Here is a 21,557-nt window from a genome sequence, read left to right on the forward strand (position 1 = left end):
TTCAAGTTTCACAACATCTTTTCAATAGGAAGGAGACCAGAATTGCACGCAATATTCCAACAGTGGCCTAACCAATGTCGTATACATTCGCAACATGGCCTCCCAACTCCTGTACTCCATACTTTGACCAATAAAGGAAAGCGTACCAAACACTACCTTCACTATTCTAGCTATCTGCGACTCCACTTTCAAGGAGCTATGAATCTGCACTGCAAGGTCTCTTTGTTCAGCAACACTCCCTAGATCCTTACCATTAAGTGTATACGTCCTGCTAAGATTTGCTTTCCCAAAATGCAGCACCTGACATTTATCTGAATTAAACTCCATCTGCCACTTCTCAGCCCATTGGCCCATCTGGTCCAGATCCTGTTGTAATCTGAGGTAACCCTCTTCGCTGTCCACTACACCTCCAATTTTGGTGTCATCTGCAAACTTACTAATGTACCTCTTATGCTCGCATCCAAATCATTTATGTAAATGACAAAAAGTAGAGGGCCCAGCACCGATCCTTGTGGCACTCCACTGGTCACAGGCCTCCAGTCTGAAAAACAACCGAACACCACCACCCTCTGTCTTCTACCTTTGAGCCAGTTCTGTATCCAGTGGTTAGTTCTCCCTGTATTCCGTGAGATCTAACCTTACTAATCAGTCTCCCATGGGGAACCTTGTCAAACGCCTTATTGAAGTCCACATCCCAACCCAATCTAGTCCCATCTGTCAGCACCCGGCCCCATCCCTCCAAACCCTTCCTATTCATATACCCATCCAAATGTTTCTTAAATGTTGCAATTGTACCAGCCTCCACCACCACCTCTGGCAGCTCATTCCATATACACACTACCCTCTGTGTGCAAAAGGTTACCCTGTAGGTCTTTTTTATATCTTTCCCATCTCACCCTAAACCTATGCCCTCTAGTTCTGGACTACCCGACAAAGTCCAGGGAAAAGACTTTGTCTATTTATCCTATCCATGCCCCTCATAATTTTGTAATTTGCCATGGCAGGAAATATGCTGCTACTCCTATTCTTTTCCTGTCATTTTGAGTGACTAACTTAGATCAGTAATGATTTTTGCTACTAGTCAGAAAGCATATCATAATTTCAATGCATAAAGAGCGGGTAGTCTGGGGATTTGGGTTTTTTACTCGTAGAGTAATAGCGACTGATATGGTGGGGCCTGATTGCAGGGCTGGGTAAATCTCTGGGAAAGGAAGAGTTGTATTAGTCCTGGGAGCTGAGCAGGGGCACCCTTCCCTTTTGCATGCTAAGCTCTTGACAGAGTCCAGCTGGATCCACTTGTGACTGAGAGGTATCATTGATTTAATCAGAGGCCACATGGTTTAGTGCTGAACGAGGAATATTTAGTTCACAGCAAGGAAACATTGCTTTATTTTGGAGGCATTTTGCTGTGGTTAGTTATTTTTAGGAAATTTAGTGATGTAAAGGCTCTTGTTTCTCGGGGAGGATTGAATGCTGTCGTGAGGTATTTGTTGGATTTTAATGCTGTGGTGGGCTTCATGGGGGATAGGTTTGATCATGTGGTGTGGTATGGTATGAATGTTATAGATGGATTTAGATTTGTGATGAGACTTGGGGGTATTTAATGATGTAGTCAGAAGTTGTGGGGTTGTTTTGGAGGTGAAGAGCTCTGGTCTTGTCTTAGGCAGTTTAGTATGGAGGTGGCATTTTACTTATGGAGTTAAATTGCTTCAGGGTTTATTTTACTTTGATTTGTCAAAATTGATGTTCTATTAAGGGAAATTTTTGGCTAGGTGAAGTTTCATCAGCAGAGTATATCTGGAGGCCCAGGGAGTGGTACATCCAGAGATCAAGATTACATCTACATCTTTGACCTGGATTCTGTGGATTGATATATTTCTACATTCTCATGAAGAGTTAGTGGTTAAGGAAGTAAGGCAATTCAAAATCTGGAGAGGAGTCATATACAAGCAGTTTGTTTTCCTTCAAGCTAGCACCTTCCAACAGTTGCTGCAGTCAACTGATCTCCGCATGTTTAGGATTTTGTCTTTCTTCCACACATCGGTCAGTGAGGATCAGAGCTGGGTCCAGAGATTGAGAGTTGAAACTTTATTGCTGGAACAGCACAGCAGGTCAGGCAGCATCCAGGGAACAGGAGATTCGACGTTTCGGGCACAGGCCCTTCCTCAGGAATGAGCAGAGAGTGTTCAGCAGGAGAAGATAAAAGGTAGGGAGGAGGGACTTGGAGGAGGGGAGTTGGAAATGTGATAGGTGGAAAGAGGTCAAGGTGAGGGTGATAGGTCGGAGTAGGATGGAGGCGGAGAGGTCAAGAAGGAGACTGCAGGTCAGGAAGGCGGTGCCGGGCTGGAGGGATCCGGCTGAGACAAGGTGGGGGGAGGGGGGATGAAGAAACTGGTGAAGTCCAAGTTCATCCCCTGCGGTTGGAGGGTTCCCAGTCGGAAGATAAGACGCTCCTCCTCCGACCGTCGGGTTGTTGTGGTTTGGCGGTGGATGAGTCCAATGACCTGCATATCCTCGGTGGAGTGGGAGGGGGAGTTGAAATGCTGTGCCACAGGTTGGTTGGGTTGGTTCGTCCGGGTGGCCCAGAGGTGCTCTCTGAATCGCTCCGCAAGTAGGCGGCCTGTCTCCCCAATATAGAGGAGGCCACACCGGCTGCAGCGGATGCAGTAGATGATGTGGGTGGAGGTGCAGGTGAATCTGTGGCGGATATGGAAGTTTCCCTTGGGGCCTTGGAGAGAAGTGAGGGGGGAGGTGTGGGCGCAAGTGTTGCACCTCCTGCGGTTGCAAGGGAAGGTGCCAGGAGTGGTGGTTGGGTCGGTGGGGGGTGTGGATCTGACAAGGGAGTCGCGGAGGGAGTGGTCTCTACGGAAAGCTGATAGGGGAGGGGAGGGAAATATATCCTTGGTGCTGGGGTCTGTTTGGAGGTGGCGGAAGTGACGGCGGATGATGCGCTGTACATGGAGATTGGTGGGGTGGTAGGTGAGGACCAGTGGGGTTCTGTCCTGGTGGCGGTTGGAGGGGCGGGGCTCAAGGGCGGAGGAGCGGGAAGTGGAGGAGATGCGGTGGAGGGCACCGTCGACCACGTCGGGGGGGAAATTGCGGTCCTTGAAGAAGGAGGCCATCTGTGTTGTACGTATTTTGAACTGGTCCTCCTGGGAGCAGATGCGGCGGAGACGAAGGAATTGGGAGAATGGGATGGCGTTTTTACAGGGGGCAGGATGGGAGGAGGTGTAGTCCAGGTAGCTGTGGGAGTCGGTAGGTTTGTAGTAGATGTCCGTGTTGATTCGGTCGCCTGAGATAGAAACAGAAAGGTCTAGGAAGGGGAGGGAGGAGTCCGAGACTGTCCAGGTGAATTTGAGGTCGGGGTGGAAGGTGTTAGTGTAGTGGATGAACTGTTCAACCTCCTCGTGGGAGCACGAGGTAGCGCCGATACAGTCATCAATGTAGCGAAGAAAAAGATGGGGGGTGGGGCCAGTGTAGTTGCGGAAGATGGATTGTTCCACATACCCTACGAAGAGGCAGGCATAGCTGGGGCCCATGCGGGTGCCCATGGCTACTCCTTTTGTTTGGAGAAAGTGGGAGGATTGGAAAGAAAAGTTGTTCAGGGTGAGGACCAGTTCGGTCAGTCGAAGGAAGGTGTCGGTGGAAGGGTACTGGGTGGTACGGCGGGAAAGGAAGAAGCGGAGTGCTTTGAGTCCTTCGTGATGGGGAATGGAGGTGTACAGGGACTGGATGTCCATGGTGAAGATGAGGCGTTGGGGACCGGGGAAGCGGAAATCCTGGAGGAGGTGGAGGGCGTGGGTGGTGTCACGAACGTAGGTGGGGAGTTCTTGGACTAATGGGGACAGGACCGTGTCGAGGTATGCCGAGATGAGTTCGGTTGGGCAGGAGCAGGCTGAGACGATGGGTCGTCCGGGGCAGTCAGGTTTGTGGATTTTGGGCAGGAGGTAGAAACGGGCGGTGCGGGGTTGTGGGACTATGAGGTTGGAGGCGGTGGATGGGAGGTCCCCTGAGGTGATGAGGTTATGGACGGTCTGGGAGATGATGGTTTGGTGGTGGGGGGTGGGGTCATGGTCAAGGGGACGGTAGGAGGAGGTATCTGCGAGCTGGCGTTTGGCCTCAGCGGTGTAAAGGTCAGTGCGCCAAACTACTACTGCGCCTCCCTTGTCAGCTGGTTTGATGGTGAGGTTGGGGTTGGAACGGAGGGAGTGGAGGGCTGCGCGTTCCGAGGGTGAGAGGTTGGAGTGGGTGGGAGGAGTGTGGGAGTTCAGGTAGCGGTTAATATCGCGGCGGCAGTTTGCTATGAAGAGGTCGAGGGCAGGTAGGAGGCCAGCACGGGGTGTCCAGGTGGACGGGGTGTGTTGGAGGTGGGAGAAGGGGTCATCCCATTGACCTCCCATCCACCGCCTCCAACCTCATAGTCCCACAACCCCGCACCGCCCGTTTCTACCTCCTGCCCAAAATCCACAAACCTGACTGCCCCGGACGACCCATCGTCTCAGCCTGCTCCTGCCCAACCGAACTCATCTCGGCATACCTCGACACGGTCCTGTCCCCATTAGTCCAAGAACTCCCCACCTACGTTCGTGACACCACCCACGCCCTCCACCTCCTCCAGGATTTCCGCTTCCCCGGTCCCCAACGCCTCATCTTCACCATGGACATCCAGTCCCTGTACACCTCCATTCCCCATCACGAAGGACTCAAAGCACTCCGCTTCTTCCTTTCCCGCCGTACCACCCAGTACCCTTCCACCGACACCCTCCTTCGACTGACCGAACTGGTCCTCACCCTGAACAACTTTTCTTTCCAATCCTCCCACTTTCTCCAAACAAAAGGAGTAGCCATGGGCACCCACATGGGCCCCAGCTATGCCTGCCTCTTCGTAGGGTATGTGGAACAATCCATCTTCCGCAACTACACTGGCCCCACCCCCCATCTTTTTCTTCGCTACATTGATGACTGTATCGGCGCTACCTCGTGCTCCCACGAGGAGGTTGAACAGTTCATCCACTACACTAACACCTTCCACCCCGACCTCAAATTCACCTGGACAGTCTCGGACTCCTCCCTCCCCTTCCTAGACCTTTCTGTTTCTATCTCAGGCGACCGAATCAACACGGACATCTACTACAAACCTACCGACTCCCACAGCTACCTGGACTACACCTCCTCCCATCCTGCCCCCTGTAAAAACGCCATCCCATTCTCCCAATTCCTTCGTCTCCGCCGCATCTGCTCCCAGGAGGACCAGTTCAAAATACGTACAACACAGATGGCCTCCTTCTTCAAGGACCGCAATTTCCCCCCCGACGTGGTCGACGGTGCCCTCCACCGCATCTCCTCCACTTCCCGCTCCTCCGCCCTTGAGCCCCGCCCCTCCAACCGCCACCAGGACAGAACCCCACTGGTCCTCACCTACCACCCCACCAATCTCCATGTACAGCGCATCATCCGCCGTCACTTCCGCCACCTCCAAACAGACCCCAGCACCAAGGATATATTTCCCTCCCCTCCCCTATCAGCTTTCCGTAGAGACCACTCCCTCCGCGACTCCCTTGTCAGATCCACACCCCCCACCGACCCAACCACCACTCCTGGCACCTTCCCTTGCAACCGCAGGAGGTGCAACACTTGCGCCCACACCTCCCCCCTCACTTCTCTCCAAGGCCCCAAGGGAAACTTCCATATCCGCCACAGATTCACCTGCACCTCCACCCACATCATCTACTGCATCCGCTGCAGCCGGTGTGGCCTCCTCTATATTGGGGAGACAGGCCGCCTACTTGCGGAGCGATTCAGAGAGCACCTCTGGGCCACCCGGACGAACCAACCCAACCAACCTGTGGCACAGCATTTCAACTCCCCCTCCCACTCCACCGAGGATATGCAGGTCATTGGACTCATCCACCGCCAAACCACAACAACCCGACGGTCGGAGGAGGAGCGTCTTATCTTCCGACTGGGAACCCTCCAACCGCAGGGAATGAACTTGGACTTCACCAGTTTCTTCATCCCCCCTCCCCCCACCTTGTCTCAGCCGGATCCCTCCAGCCCGGCACCGCCTTCCTGACCTGCAGTCTCCTTCTTGACCTCTCCACCTCCATCCTACTCCGACCTATCACCCTCACCTTGACCTCTTTCCACCTATCACATTTCCAACTCCCCTCCTCCAAGTCCCTCCTCCCTACCTTTTATCTTCTCCTGCTGAACACTCTCTGCTCATTCCTGAGGAAGGGCCTATGCCCGAAACGTCGAATCTCCTGTTCCCTGGATGCTGCCTGACCTGCTGTGCTGTTCCAGCAATAAAGTTTCAACTTTGATCTCCAGCATCTGCAGACCTCACTTTCTCCTCCAGAGATTGAGAATCTGGGTTCTATAAAACCTTGTCTAGGCTACACTTGGAAGCTGGAATGTGAGAACTTCTAAACTGGCATGAATGCCAACCCACATTCTGCAGCAAGTGTATATAACTGACTAGGAGCTACACAACCTTTGTATCAACATCACTGTTTTACAAGAGATAAAGTTAGCTGTCATAGGCTGTATTTGTGATATCAGTTGAACTGACTGCATGGAGAACGTGCTGAGACCACCACGAGCGTAGTGTATAGCTTTAAGGTTAGAGGGGAAATATTTAAGAGACCTGATGGGTGATGTGTGGATGGAATGAGCTGCTGGAGGAGGTGGTGGAGGCAGGTACCATTATAACATTTAAAAGATATCTGGACAGGTATATGAATAGAAAGGATTTGGAGGGAAATGAGACAAAAGCTGATAAATGAGACTATCTGGTCAGCGTGAATGAGTTGGACCAAAGGTCTGTTTCTCTTCTGTATAACTCTGACTCAGTAAGTTATGCCTTCAGGGTGAATTCATTTTGGGTGTTGGAGCAGTCCAGAATGGTTGATGGCCAGCATGCCATCCAGGACTGGGCAAAATCAATAATAGACATTGCATTCCTGTAAAATGCTTGCCTAGCTAACAATGCTCACATCCTGTGAAAAGAATAATTGTTTTTATAAATGGCTTGGTTGACTGCTGCCTTGGTGATGATGCTCCCAAAGTGATTCTAAGTTAATGAATTTCAAGATATTGTCTTAACCCCATGTTGTTAGTTTAAGGTGTCATAAATAGATCAAAATTATTTTCAAGGACTCTTGAGACCTCTTCACAGATTGCCCTTTGTTTCTCAGGACCTTTTTTTGTTTTTAGATCCTTTTTATTTCTCACTAATGACTTAGTGCAGTTAGAAATATAATTACATTTTAATTTTATGCAGAATACTTTGAATTTCCTTCTTTAAATACAAAAAATAGGAGAGACTATTTATAAACTTTTACCGTGGAATGACCTGAAACCCTCATTTGTGCTCTGATTTGAAGTATTTGACACTCATCTTGTGCTCCTTAATCCTGAGGTTATGTAATGTTCCTCTGAAACGTCTGGAAACGTTTAATTATCTCAAAAATGCTAAATCAGTTTAATTTGCTGTATCGGACTTCATTTACTCAGATGTAAGTGCCACTTTCCTGCTTCCCCCATCTGCAGAGTAATTTTGCTAATGCTAAAACTTTATCCAGGTTGTGTGTTTACTAGCTGGCTTTGGCTTAAATTTCTGGAGCACATCATGCTAACTTCCATTCCTATCCCCAAATTGGGTGTTAACACTTTTGCTTCCTTCAGTCTTCCCTTTTAACAAGCTTAGCATGATCTGAGTGATCAATGGAGGAACAGCCTATTATAACTTGAATGAAAAATATGAATGTAAAATAATAAACCTTATATGATGTAATGTTTTATTCCTGTGTAACTTCTCATTACAAATGCACCAATAAAAGAATGGGGATTTCTTTTCAAAGATCATTATAATTCTAACAATCATTAAGATTTTTGATGCTAGCTACACCTAGAAAGTGTGTGTTCTGCTCGACTGTAAAGTTGCTTTTGGCATAGAATGCTACTGAATCTGTGCGAATTTTGTCCTTTTGTAAAGCTCCCATTCTCGATTCCTTACTTGGGTATCGGGTCGGAGAGATGGGTGTAGTGCTACGTTAGAGAGACGATAGATTGAGAATTAGACTGAGTATTGCTTCTGAAGGAGGCAAAGCCTTCAGATGCAATGTTCTCAGTCCAACACCCAATCATCTCTGAATGAGCAACATGTATATCTGATGATGTAAAAGCTTTTTGGAGCCAGCCTCAGGATCTGTGAAAGGAATGTCAGAATCACAGGAAGTGTTTTCAATGGTGGATGACCAGTTTCAGATTTTCATTTCACTTCCGTTTGCCATTGAAAAGGATAACTGAAAACATCATAAGTTCTACTTCTCTTTCATCCATTGGGGTCAATTTTCTTCCCAAATTGTTGCTCAGTGGGACATATTTTAATTGACAGTCGGGTGCAATCAGTAAAGTTCCCAGTCAAGTGTCAAGCCCAGGTGGTTCAGCATTTCAAAATATTGAAAAGAATGGCTAATGTAATCTGATCAGATTGTTTAATGTGAAACTGATAGCTGCACATCCACACTAAGCTTTGTAATTCTGCCCTAAGTACAAATGTCTTAAATATTGTAGGTTTGTGGGTAGCCCTGTTATCAGATGTTTATCCTAATCCCTTTCAAATAAAGGATCTTAGAAGAGTAAATCCAAGTCAAGGATAGGAAATAATGAAAGGTTAGTAAACATCTGGAAGTGAAAATTAGTTTAATGACTTGGGTGCAGTGCAAAATCAGTTTTGAGGTTGACCAGTATGTTTCCAAATTATAGTGAACCAGCTGTATATTTCTGGTATTTTATGTCCCTCTTTCAAATAAGGAAATGATTTTTTTTAGCATGTAAAGGACAAATTTAGACCATAATCGTGTCAAGAAATCTTCTCTTGACCTTCTCTAAAGGCAACAGCCTCTGTCCTCTAACATATCCGTGTCACTGAAGTATTTTGTCCTTGGAACTATTCTTGTGAATAAATCTGTTCTTGCACCCTGCCTCATGGCTTCACATCTTTCCTAAAGTGTGACGTACAACATTGCGCCAGTTGAGGTCAATCTCCAATCTACAATTTCATTACTTATGTACTCTGGCAGGTGAAACTGAACTCTGATTTTCTGGTCCAGAGATAATGATGCCATTGTTGCACCATGAAACCTTTGTGTCCAAGACCATGTAAACTGTTAATATGACAGCAGTGTTTTGCTAGACTGGAGGTAACAGGGTGGTGTTTGAAGTGTGATAGGGCCTAAGTGAAAATAGCATGGAGGGAGAAGTTAAAAATGCAGAGCACAGTAAAGGCAAAAGTCATGAATTGCACTCTGACAAGCATGGACTAAAGGGAGGGCTTATTGTATGATATATGTTGCATGAATCTGTTAAAAGTGTGAAATGGACCGAAAGGGAGATCACTCTTATTTTGAACTTGAACCTGCAAGCAAATTTCAGGCTTTAGTTGACTGCTGCAAAGATCTTAGCAGTTGACAAACTTGATATCCCTAAATTTGTCCATTTAGTGTCTTGGACTCAGAAGGATAAGTCAAAAGGACAAAACATTATAACTATTCCATGCTCCAGTACACAAGTTAATAATGTTATGGGAAACTTGCCAGTTTTGTTTTTACTAAAATTATGAATTTTTCTGTCTTGCCAAAAAATGAAATTGGTAATGTTGCAAAATGACTTGAATTATCAGCTTATAATTGGAGGTTATAAATGTAATGTTGGCACTTCTTTTCACTAACATAACACGCTTGAGAGCTGTTTGGTAATTTTGCTACCAGGATTTTGGTAAATGCTGTATGAAACTTACTGTATTCAAGAAAACTGTTGAAAAATATCTAAGCCCAAATTTTTTTTCCCAAAAAATTTGCGTTCTATCTGAGGAGTAATTTTCAATTGTAAAATCGGGGTGAATTTTCCCTGATTGTTCAGTGACTAATCATCTAGTGGCAGTGTTGAAAATAATTGAAAAGAATAACAGATTAATATGGTTTTTGTTTGGAGCGAATGGACAATTCAAAGTGCTTTGTAGCCATTGAAGTACTTTGGAAGTGGAATCATTGTTGAAATGTAGAAAATGTGGCAACCCAGTTAGCACTTCGACAAACGTCTCCGAAAAGGATTCTGATAATCAGTTAATCTGTTTCGGATATTGACTAAGGGATAAATAATAACCGGAACACTGGGAGTAATGCCATTTTCTTCCAAATTGTGTCGGAGGAATTATGTACATTCAACCAGAAAGGAAGTTGGGGTTTTCTAATTAACAGCAAATGAAGCTAATGAGACCACAGCTGTTTATAAACATTATGACACCACCTTTGGGCATATTGACATGAATAATCCTGTGTTAATTTTATTAAAATATAATGTTGTATTACTGTGCAGTATGGTAATTCTGAAGACCATAAGAAATAGGACCAGGAGTAGGCTGTTTGGCTGCTTGATCCTGCTCTGCCAATCACTAGGATCATGGTTTATCTGCCGTTAATCAATCTACTTTCCAGTCATTTACCATAACCCTTAATTCTTCTACTGATCAAGAATCTATCCATCTGAGCCTTAAATATGCACAAGGTCTCTGCCCCCACAGCTTTGTCAAGGAGTTCCAAAGACACAACTATCTGAGAAGAAATCCTGTTTGTGAGATCCCCTCACATCTTTTAAATTGCAATGAATGGAGTCCCAACCTGTTTAACTTTGAATATGAGACATACAGTGAATCATTCTAATGAACCCCCTCTGAACTGCCTCCAATGAAGTATCTGTCTTTAAATAAGAGGACCAAAACTGTTCACAGTTCTACAGATAAGATCTCGCTGGAACCTTGCACAATTGCAATGAGATTTCCCTCCTGTTGTAGTTCAAGCACCATGAAATAAGGGCCAACATTTCAAAAGCCTTCCTGATTATCTGCTGCACCTGTGTTAACTTTGTGTTTTGTGCACAAGATCACTCCAAGTCCTTTTGGGACACAAATTTAAGCAGTTTTTTGCTATTTACATTATACTGTTCTTTTGTTCTCCCTTCCAAATGAATGGCAGCATGCTTTCCTACATTATACTCCATTTCCCAGTATTTTATCCACTTGCCTTAACATATCAATATTTCTCTTACCAAAGCGTTTTATCATAGATGGAAATGTGTTGCTGGAAAGGCGCAGCAGGTCAGTCAGCATCCAGGGAACAGGAGAATCGACGTTTCGGGCATAAGCCCTTCTTCAGGAATTATGCCCGAAACGTCGATTCTCCTGTTCCCTGGATGCTGCCTGACCTGCTGCGCCTTTCCAGCAACACATTTCCAGCTCTGATCTCCAGCATCTGCAGACCTCACTTTCTCCTCCCGTTTTATCATAGAAAATATTTAAATATTTCAATTCCTTCATCTCAAGGCAAGATCTGAGAATGTGGTTTTTAAGGAGCTTTATGTCTAACTTTTCCATCTGCGCTGTTGCTGAGGCCTTGGTGATCCACCCAGCTGTGGATTTTTAGATTCACTGTAATCATACCCATTAATGTGGCAGATCTATATTATTTATAACTGCTTTGAAATATGAATGACAATCAGTGCTTCCTGACAATCAAATCTGAGCTGAACAATCAGCTCTTCCATTTTGACCTCATTACTATTTTGAGTGGGAGCAAGTTTCAGCAAATATGTTTTACCAATCCCTGGATGCTTTGTTCTCCCTAGTGTTGGGTTTGTTTTTAGTGAAAATTGAATTTGCTTTTTCACTAGCCAGACCTAAAGTTTCGTCAGTAATTAGACTAATAAAATACTACTAAATGTTGCTGCATAAGTGAAGACGACGTTTGGTATGCTTTCCTTTATTGGTCAGAGTATTCAGTACATGAGTTGGGAGGTCATGTGGCTGTACAGGACACTGGTTAGGCCACTTTGGAATGTTTTAATTAGATTAGATTACTTAGTGTGGAAACAGGCCTTACGGCCCAACAAGTCCACACTGACCCTCCAAAGAGCAACCCACCCAGACCCATTCCCCTACATTTAACCCTTCACCTAACACTACGGGCAATGTAGCATGGCCAATTCACCTAACCTGCACATCAAAGGACTGTGGGAGGAAACCGGAGCACCCGGAGGAAACCCACGCAGACACTTGGAGAATGTGCAAACTCCACGCAGTTGCCCGAGGCGGGAATTAAACCCGGGTCTCTGGCGCTGTGAGGCAGCAGTGCTAACCACTGTGCCACCATGCCGCCCTTGCATGCAGTTCTGGTCTCCTTCCTATTGGAAAGATGTTGTGAAACCTGAAAGAGTTCAGAAAAGATTTTGCAAGGATTTTGCCACAGTTGGACGATTTGAGCTATAGGGAGAGGTTGAATAGGCTAGGGCTGTTTTCCCTGGACCGTCAGAGACTGGGGGGTGACTTGTAGAGATTTATAAAATCATGAGGGGTATGGATAGGGTAAATAGACAAAGTCTCTTCTCTGGGGTGGGGGTGTCCAGAACTAGAGGGCATAGTTTAGGGTGAGAGGGGAAAGATATAAAAGAGACCTAAGGGGCAACGTTTTCATGCAGAGGATGATACGTGTATGGAAAGAGCTGTCAGAGGAAGTGGTGGAGGTAAGTAGAATTGCAACATTTAAAAGGCATCTGGATGGGTGTATGAATAGGAGGGGTTTGCAGGGATATGGGCCAGGTGCTGGCAGGTGGGGCTAGATTGGGTTGGGATATCTGGTCAGCACAGACAAGTTGGACTGAAGGGTCTGTTTTCGTGGTGTACATCTCTGACTCTGACGTTAGACAAGAGGTGCATTGAATTTTAGCTGTAGGGTGGTAATGAGCCTCTGTTAACTAAAGAGATGGTAGTCAGATGTATATTTGAAAGTCTCTGGACTGACCAATTCAAATACTTTTATCATTATTGCATTTATCTCATATTGGTCAGAAACAAATTGATGGTTTTTCCGTTTAAAAACTATTACAGCACAAATTTAACATCAACTTCTTCCATTTTGTACAATGCTGTTCTTTTTCAAACTTAATGTCTTCTAGAATAAGCACATCAAACAATGAATAAAATACATCAAGGCAGTCTAGTTTTTGAAGGTGAGGACGAGGTATGGCTCCTAACTGCCACTGAGAGATCGCAAGAAACAAGCAAATTTATTATGATTTTACTTCAGTTTTTAATTAAAATGCCGATGTATGTTTAAAAGTGGCCATTTTAATTTGCTAGAATGTTGTGTGACATGGAAGTTAATTTATTTAACATTCAACTGTACTGAACTTCCAAATTAATAATTCTAACATGGATTGATACCTTAATCCAACTATAGAGATTTTGTTTGGGCTTATTTGGATTGTACCAAAATTTCGTGTGCATATTGTACTTCCACAGCAATACAGAACAAAACTTGCATTAGCTTTAAATGTTAATCTATTTTCTGTGCTGTGTGGAGAACAGTTTCACAGAGATTTGGATTTTGCAGTTGTAATGATGACAAAACACTATTCATTGCCATTACCTTATGAAAGAGACTTGCAATAACTGCAGGTTTCTGCACATGCTGAGTTGCATATGGAAGTCCTAAAGTTGCTGCAAAGATCTCTCCCCTGCTACCCTATAAGATGCATTGTATAAATCCCTACAAACAGCAAACTTTAAAAATTACTGAATTGATGAAAATGTATTCTTTCACATTATTTTCAGTGTTAAATGTTATGACTAATGCAATACGATTGCACTGTCTCTCAAATCCATTCGTCAATAGGTCATAATATAAAACATTTTTTCTAACGACCAAGAAAGTCAATTAAATACCTTGTCCATATCAGGTCTTAAATGAGATCAATCAATTGGATTTCTTATTAAACACGATTTTGGTTTATTTTCAAAACAAAACTTAGTCAGTGAAGGAACAATAACACACAGTCAGCCCAATAGATGTATTAATGCTTATCCTTCTAAATATTCCAAAATACATATACACACGTTCTCAACCACTTTCCCTCCCTCCCCTCGTTTTCAGTATTGGGAGATATCAGCTGACATCTTGTTCTTAGCAGACTTCTCTCCAACTGAAATAGGTAAAAGAGAAACTTTCTTTCCAAGCTAGTCACTGTTCAAGAATGGCCTCAGCAAGGCTCTACTGTTACCAGTCATGTGATTTAGAAGAAGCTTTGCTTAAAAAGAGCCTTTAAAGAAACCACTCAATATTGATAAAACTTAAAATAAATTATTTTTGCATGGTTCTTCACAGCCTGATTCTTTCATGCCATGTTGAAGAATTTGATTATCTTAGCATTTAAAGATCTCCAAATGTTGCATGTGATTCGTGAAATATAATTTGTTTTTTTACATGTAGCACTGTAATAACACACAGCTAATGACACAACTTCTCTAGCCATGGACAACTTATTTTTTGTCAACTATGGTGAATTCCAGGGAATTTCTTCAAGTGTGTTTCATATTCATGTCATGTTTTATTTCTAATATCTTTGTCCTACTTGTCCACTCACTGGAAAATTTGAAAAAAAAGTCCATTAATTTGTTTACTGTATGGTTTGTATGCTGAGAATTCTTAAATGTGATTGCCCCTTGCCCTGCTTTGTTATTCCTTTTGCTAGATATTGTCGATCCCTTGACTTGGCATCAGATTTCTTTTAACATTTGAGAGGAGTGAAATTCACATGGGTTTGCTATGTTCTTGAGGGTAGGTTTCTTCAAGGTCACGAGCAAGTGCTGAATTTGTGCCAAAGTCGCAAAACATAAACCTGTAACTTTTTTTGACTCTTTCTTTCTATCCACAATGTCAGCTTTAGCTAGAAAGGTTCATTTCATGGGAGCAAGACTGAGTATAAACATTGTCCACAGAAAAGAAAGGACAGTGCATTTACCATTTGAGTTTGGTTTGTTTTTTTGGGTAAAATTATTCTGCAAGTGTTGAATTGAACAGCTCATTTAGCCGATTATGCAATATCTTGCTTGGTGCTATCTACTCTAATTCTCTTGCAGTGCTTTTTTCCTCCGCTTTAAATGCATTACTTAATGTCAGGGATTATAATTGTATTTTATAATTATGGTAAGTTTCTGCTTCACATTTTGTTTTAGTTTAACATTGTGAGCCAGTAGTATCCAATGCATATATCTAATGTTGCTAGCTTCCCTTTAAGTTCAGTTGTCACAGGCCCAAATGATGCAGCAGGTTAAACTTCATAAATTTTTCCATTTTAAAAGAAAGTTGCAGTGTGTGGAACTCCTTTTTCTGGAAATGAATTTTCAAGCTATCACCTTCCTGAGTATTTTACAATGAGCACTTTATATCCAAAAATATATTTCAAAGATGTTAGGCATTCTAAATAATCGTCTTTTAAAAATGGTTTTAATGAATATAAGCTTATTTTTAAAAAACTTGTTTCCTTTCCAGTTTATTCTCCAGATATGCCATCCAGACTTCCAATCCAGGATATTTTTGCAGGACTGGTTACAAGTATTGGTACAGCAATAAGATACTGGTTCCATTACACATTGGTGGCCTTTGCATGGCTGGGAGTTGTACCCCTCACAGCATGTAAGCATTAAACTACATTTAATAGCATTTAATACAGTTTCAAATCATTATTGACATGTACAAATGAAATTATAGTGCATTTTTATATTTTTGAATAGTTTTTAGAAAAGTTGGTTTGTTTTCTACATTTTATCTTAAATTTCCCAATTATGTTCCAATCTGAAACTTTTAAATTTAATGTTTTGCACTAAGATTAAGTTGGTCAATTGAAGTTACATAATGAGTTACAATAAAATTTTGAATGATATACAGTTGATTCTGCTATAACACGTTTCTTCAACACAAATTAGCTTTTAACGCAATAGGTCTATTTGTAGAAAGTGAACTGTCCTTACCTGTATTGGCTATAATGCAATTCCAGTCCCATGAGTTTAAATGGTGCTGCTGTTGCATGATTTTCTGAGAACCTGAGAATGGAACTATTGCGTTCTATCAGAATCAAATGTAGAGTCAAAGATGGCCCTCCAACCCATCATGTCCCTACCAGTTCTTTGTTAAGCCAACTCATTCTTCTCAGGAAATTGGTTCTCCAACTTTATTCATTCAAAAAGAATAATGGAATCTGTTGAATAATTGTGGAAAGTAAGATTGTATTTTTAAATCTTATTTCCTATCCCTTTTAATAGTTTTTCAACGTTGCTTTGAGTCTTGAGACTTGTAGAAGTTGATGAAGCATGTTACAATTAAAGACATTTTTGAGAAAATAAAATTAAATTCATTTCATTTATCTTATCTGAGGTGGCGATTAACTTCCAGTTTGTACATGTTCTACTGAATAAACAAGTCTTGATAAATATTGAACTATCTTAAAGTGTTATAAGATAATTTCCTTCATTGCATCCTGATTTAATCCATTAGATTGTTCACATCTATTTGACAGAACTTGGATATTGTCCATTATTTTAAATGAAAACTTTAATTTGTTCTTAATTCTGCTATGGCTTCTATTTTGTGGAAACTCTTTAAAAGTACCTTTCACTCCCTAGTCTCCATTTTGGCTTTTGTTGAAGCGATCATAGCATCAGTGTGTAGGGGTCTGGGATCGTATTACCATGATGCTGAGGAATGTTCCACTTTGAGCATGCCAGCGAGTTTGATGCACCACCCTCCTCCCCATAACTGCAAAGTTTAAAGCCAGATAACATAATTGAATTGGAGACCACTTGTGCTTGACGTAAAGGTCTGAGACAAAATATGGTTGTCCAAATTGATTGATTCCTCAATGCGGGAACTGTCCTTAGCTGACAACTAATTATGATTTTGACTGGATTATGAAAATGACTACAAAATAGCAGGTTATTCTGCATCTGTATTTGGACCTGAAAATGGTGTATTTTATGTTGAACATCTCTAACGCAGGTCTCCATTTCCCTGATTTCCCTCTCTATAATCGTTTGCAAATCAATTATCATACATAAAAGAAGAATGTTAATATGTGTATTCATATATTCATATTCAAGATGAAATTCCCGCAATGACTTGCGCAGGGTCTTTGGTACATTTTGCCAAATTTGACCTGTCTCTTCACTAAAATTTGACTGTTAGTAGTTATACATAATTTCTTCTACATTTTCTGATTTTCATTTGGAAATGTGCTGAGATCATCATTTTGAAATGTATATGCAAGGTGATGAGTGTGCCAAAATGGTGAATGCTTACTTGTAGGATGAAAATTTAAAATATTCTATTCAGAAAGACAATCATAGCTCAAGTGACATTTCACACTCCCTTTTTTCCTCTATTTAGGCCGTATCTACAAATGCTTGTTTACTGGCTCTGTGAGCTCACTGTTGACACTGCCACTAGATATGTTATCCACGTAAGTTTTTGTTTAAAAGTAATTTTATGTAACAGCATAAGTACAGAAAATATCTAGTTCCTTTAATATATTGAGACTTTAAATATTATTGGTTTCCATTCACTAACTGATTTGAAGTTTGAAATATTCTTGAATACATATGTGGTAACATAATCTTTTCTGTACCAGTTTTTGTATGCTTCCTGAATCATTCTGTACAATAAGAGCTGGTATTTATTCAGACTTTTTTCTATATAAAACCTGATCATGATTTCAGTTTATTTCTATACATTTTCTTCATATAGAGATGTCTCAAAATACTTCACACCAGTTATTTTCTTGAAATGTAGATACCTCTGGTATGGGGAAACGCAGCAATTGACTTTTAAACACTGCACTCCCGTGTGCAACTAGATAATTTCACGGCTAAGCTGTTGTCATGCTGGGTAGAAGGGAAATGTTGGCTGGGACAAAATAAAGAATTAACTCTGTTCTCTATAAACAACAAAAAAAAAGCATACTAATGTAAAGGGGAGGCATACCTGTGAAATGAACTATCAGAGCAAGGAATTATTTTGCCAACAGGGAAATAGTCTACTACTATTTTTCGGGCTGCAAACTGATTTGTCAAGTAAAAATTTATTCTTAGCAGCTAATGTGCAGTGATTATATTCAGCATTTCCCACCGACGTAAAGTTGGTTGTGCAACCTGATGTGATGGAAAGGTTTTAGAAGAAATGTGTCCAATGTTTCATCCTACAGTTCTCTGTCCTCCTGGTAACCACCAGTCCAAAGTGCCGAGCTTTGTTTCCATGTTCGGTCTAATGAATTTCTCGTCTGAAGCACAAGTACCATTAACATAATTTTTAATCCATCGTGCCAGTATGTTAGTGCCATGTTTCATTCCTTTTGTCATTTGTGCTTCCAAGGGAATGACTCTGCATTGCTGACTTGTCAAATGCTACTGTAGTGCATTCAGCTATTAATGATACTTGTTATTTTCAAACAACATAAATGTTATTGCAATGCTTTCGTTTTCCTTTATTTCCTCACCCTATGCAAATCTCCCTTTTGTCAGCAATTTCAATTTGGTTCTGTGAAATCAAGTTCAGAAGGTGTTTTTGAATGAATTCTAGTAATCAGTCCAAGTTAAACACTGGTTTTAAACAATTTCCGATGTGTTGCTTAATTTAACAATTGCACTTTTAGACCTTTCATAACTGATAGCACTTCTGGCTTCTTGTTCAAGGTTAGCCAATTTTGAACTTGTTTATTTTTAAATTTACCCATATGTGGGGAAGACTCCTTTAATTCAGATATGGAGCTACAGGTTTTATGAATTGTAAACTTTGAATCATTTGTTTGAGCCACATGGTATGTACAGATTTGCCCAGTTGTACATTATGCATTAAAATTTCAAATCACTTTTAAGTGTAGAACTGATTCTGCCTATTTAAACTTCTGTTCTGTATATTTCCAGAGAGAATCTGCTGGCAGACTCTTTGCAAGGTTGTTTTGTGGTAACATGCACACTCTGTGCGTTCATTAGCCTTGTGTGGTTGCGAGAACAAATTGTGCACGGTGGAGCACCACAGTGGCTGGAACAAAACCAGGCCCAACCGCCCAATGGAGTTGGACAAAATGAGGTAGGGGCTATAGAAATGAATTTTTGTTTTTGTTGCTGGAAGTAATAAGGAAGATGATGGGCAATGTATTTCAACCTTTACATGTGCTTCTTTCCTCATAATATATATTAACATTTTATTATTTGTATCCTTGTCTTGTCTATATTATGTTGTTCAGGATTTTAAAAAGTGATTTTCTATCTTCTAAAATCAAATTATTTTACATCTTTTAAACATAATCCTTTCAGTTTTTTTACACTGTTACTCTATGTAATTATCCATCAGTCCCAAGCAAAGTGCTCAGTGGTCAAAACATGAATCGTAAACAAGACTCTCTATACTACATTGTGATATTGCTCATTGTAATGCCAACTGGCTACATAGTACAGCAAATTCAGAAGCACTTATTGTTTGGCAAACTTATTACAGTAGATGAGTTATGTTAAGAAAAGGTTGTAGACTGCAATGAACTGCATCATGTAGATACAGACTGAGTAATAGTAATTAAACAAGTAAATATTTCTCTCTGTTTCCATAACGGTCATGTCTCAGCAGCGACGTTAGTACAGTGAATTTAAATGCCCACTTGTTCTTGTGCTGTAATTTGTATATAGGCTTGATGAGAGATACAAAGTTGAGAATTAGACTTTGGGTTTTGACCTTTCTACTCCTTCCCAACTGACCTGAAATCTTTAGAGCAAACCTATAACATTTATTCAAATGTTTAATTATTGAATTTTATGTAATTAATTAGCAATTTCAATCCTGCAGCCTCCAGCAGCTCCCAATGCTGCAGCTGAGAACCCCCAAGCTGCTCAACCAGCCAACCAGGCAGCAGAAAACCCAGCAGCTGGTGCTGCTGGGGTAGCTCCTGTAGAAGCTGAGAATGCCAATGTTCGGGTAGACGAGGGTGAGAATGAGGATGATGAAAATGATGATGAAGATGATGCTGTAGTAGAAGATGGAGCTGATGCCAACAATGGTGCTCAAGGTATTATGGGTATATCAGTAGAATGTGACTTCAATAATTTAAATTGGTGCAAACCTTTCCTCTTCCAAATCCAAGAAGAATACTTTGGTGGTAACGCGTTAGTCAAGAGGTAGGCATAAATCTGTTCATTTAATCAATGATGTCCTTCTAAAAAAACTGTAACTGCAACAAGTGCTTGCTTTTGCATGCCATGTGCCCACCCATGGACAGCCACTTAGTTGTCTTCTGTATCTTGCCCAATGTCAGGATGTGCCTACATACCCAAATTGCTCATGAAAATTACAAATGGGGTTGAACGAGTCCTTTGAGTAAGTTCTTTATCCTTCCTAGAACATTCCTTCTGGCCCTCTTTCCAAAATGTCCTAGTAGTTTGTTGTCAATGTTTATGTTTCAAAGTTCCAAACTGACTCCAGGCTCACAGCAATCTTTTTGACTCTTAACTGCATTTTAAAATGGCCCACTTTGCCACTCCATTGTATCTAACAGCTTAAGCTTCAAAAAAGGGTAGGTTGATTGGCATCAGAAATGTCAATGACAAACTCTGTCCTTTCGACCCTGCTGAATCCTCCAAACTAAGATCTGGGTTTCGTGCCAAAATTGGGAGGATTGTCTTGCTAGTCAAGCAAGCAGTCAGTCATAGCCATACTTTCAGAATTATACTGTATAATAAATGGCCCAGACATTGCCATCACTGCTCCTGAGTATGTGCTGTCCCACCAGCAGGATAGACTGAACAAGGGTGGTGCTGCAGTGGTTGGGAGAGATTTATCCTGGGAGTGCTTAGTGTTGATTCTGAACCCCATGACATCTTAAGGTCAGATATGGGAAGGGAAACTAGCTACTGATAACCACATACTGCACCCCTTCCACTGATGAATCAATATTGTATTTTGAGAACCACGTAGAGGAAAGTGTGTCGCAAGGGCATCCAGGTGTACTTTGGGTTGGGGACTTAATGCCTGTAAGTGTCTCAGCAGTACCACTGCTGACCCAGCTGGCCAAGTCCCTAAGAGCATCTTTGCTAGACTGGGTTTGTGGCAGGTTGTGAAGCAACAACAAGGACAAACATACTTTACATATTCCAATCTGCTTGCTGCAGCTGTCCATGACAATACCAATGAGTGACCATTGCACAGTTCCTTCTGGAGATAAAGTCCCGACTTTATATTCAAGATGCCTTCTATCATGTAGTAATGCATTACCATGCACTAAATGGGATAGATTTCGAACAGGTTTAGCAGTACTGTGGGCCACCAGCAGCAGCAGAATTCTACTTCAATGCATTCTGCAACTTGATGGTTTAGCATTGCAATCAAGGGTGTGACCAGTACTGATTAATTGGAAAATGCAAGAGGCAGCTCCGAGCATTCCTGAAAATGAGCTATTGACCCGGTGAAGCTGCATCACAAATGGCAGAAAATGGATCGGATCTAAAATCTGCAGTCCTGCCACATCCAGTTGTGAATGGTGATGGATAATTAAATAACTCACTGGAAGAAGCATCCCACAAATATCCCTGTCCTCGATAGGTAGGCCCAGCACATCCGTGCAAATGACAAAGCTAAAGTATTTGCAGCAATCTTCAATTGGAAATGTTTAGTGAATGATCCATC

At 42.1% G+C, this 21,557-nt stretch overlaps 1 protein-coding gene across 2 annotated transcripts in view; it reads left to right on the forward strand.

Annotated features, from left to right (window-relative positions):
* The window catches only part of marchf6 (membrane-associated ring finger (C3HC4) 6), a 107,258-nt gene that overhangs the window by 43,221 nt on the left and 42,480 nt on the right, over positions 1–21,557 (forward strand). For both annotated transcript variants that reach the window (XM_043719241.2, XM_043719242.2), the window contains exons 4-7: positions 15,387–15,530; positions 17,277–17,349; positions 18,809–18,974; positions 19,725–19,944. In XM_043719241.2, the coding sequence (XP_043575176.1) occupies positions 15,387–15,530; positions 17,277–17,349; positions 18,809–18,974; positions 19,725–19,944 (603 nt within the window). The remainder of the gene's footprint in view (positions 1–15,386; positions 15,531–17,276; positions 17,350–18,808; positions 18,975–19,724; positions 19,945–21,557) is intronic.

This window comes from Chiloscyllium plagiosum, unplaced genomic scaffold, assembly GCF_037043375.1.
Source record: "Chiloscyllium plagiosum isolate Xiang-an unplaced genomic scaffold, Cpla_swu_hap1 HiC_scaffold_34, whole genome shotgun sequence".
NCBI classification, from domain to species: domain Eukaryota; kingdom Metazoa; phylum Chordata; class Chondrichthyes; order Orectolobiformes; family Hemiscylliidae; genus Chiloscyllium; species Chiloscyllium plagiosum.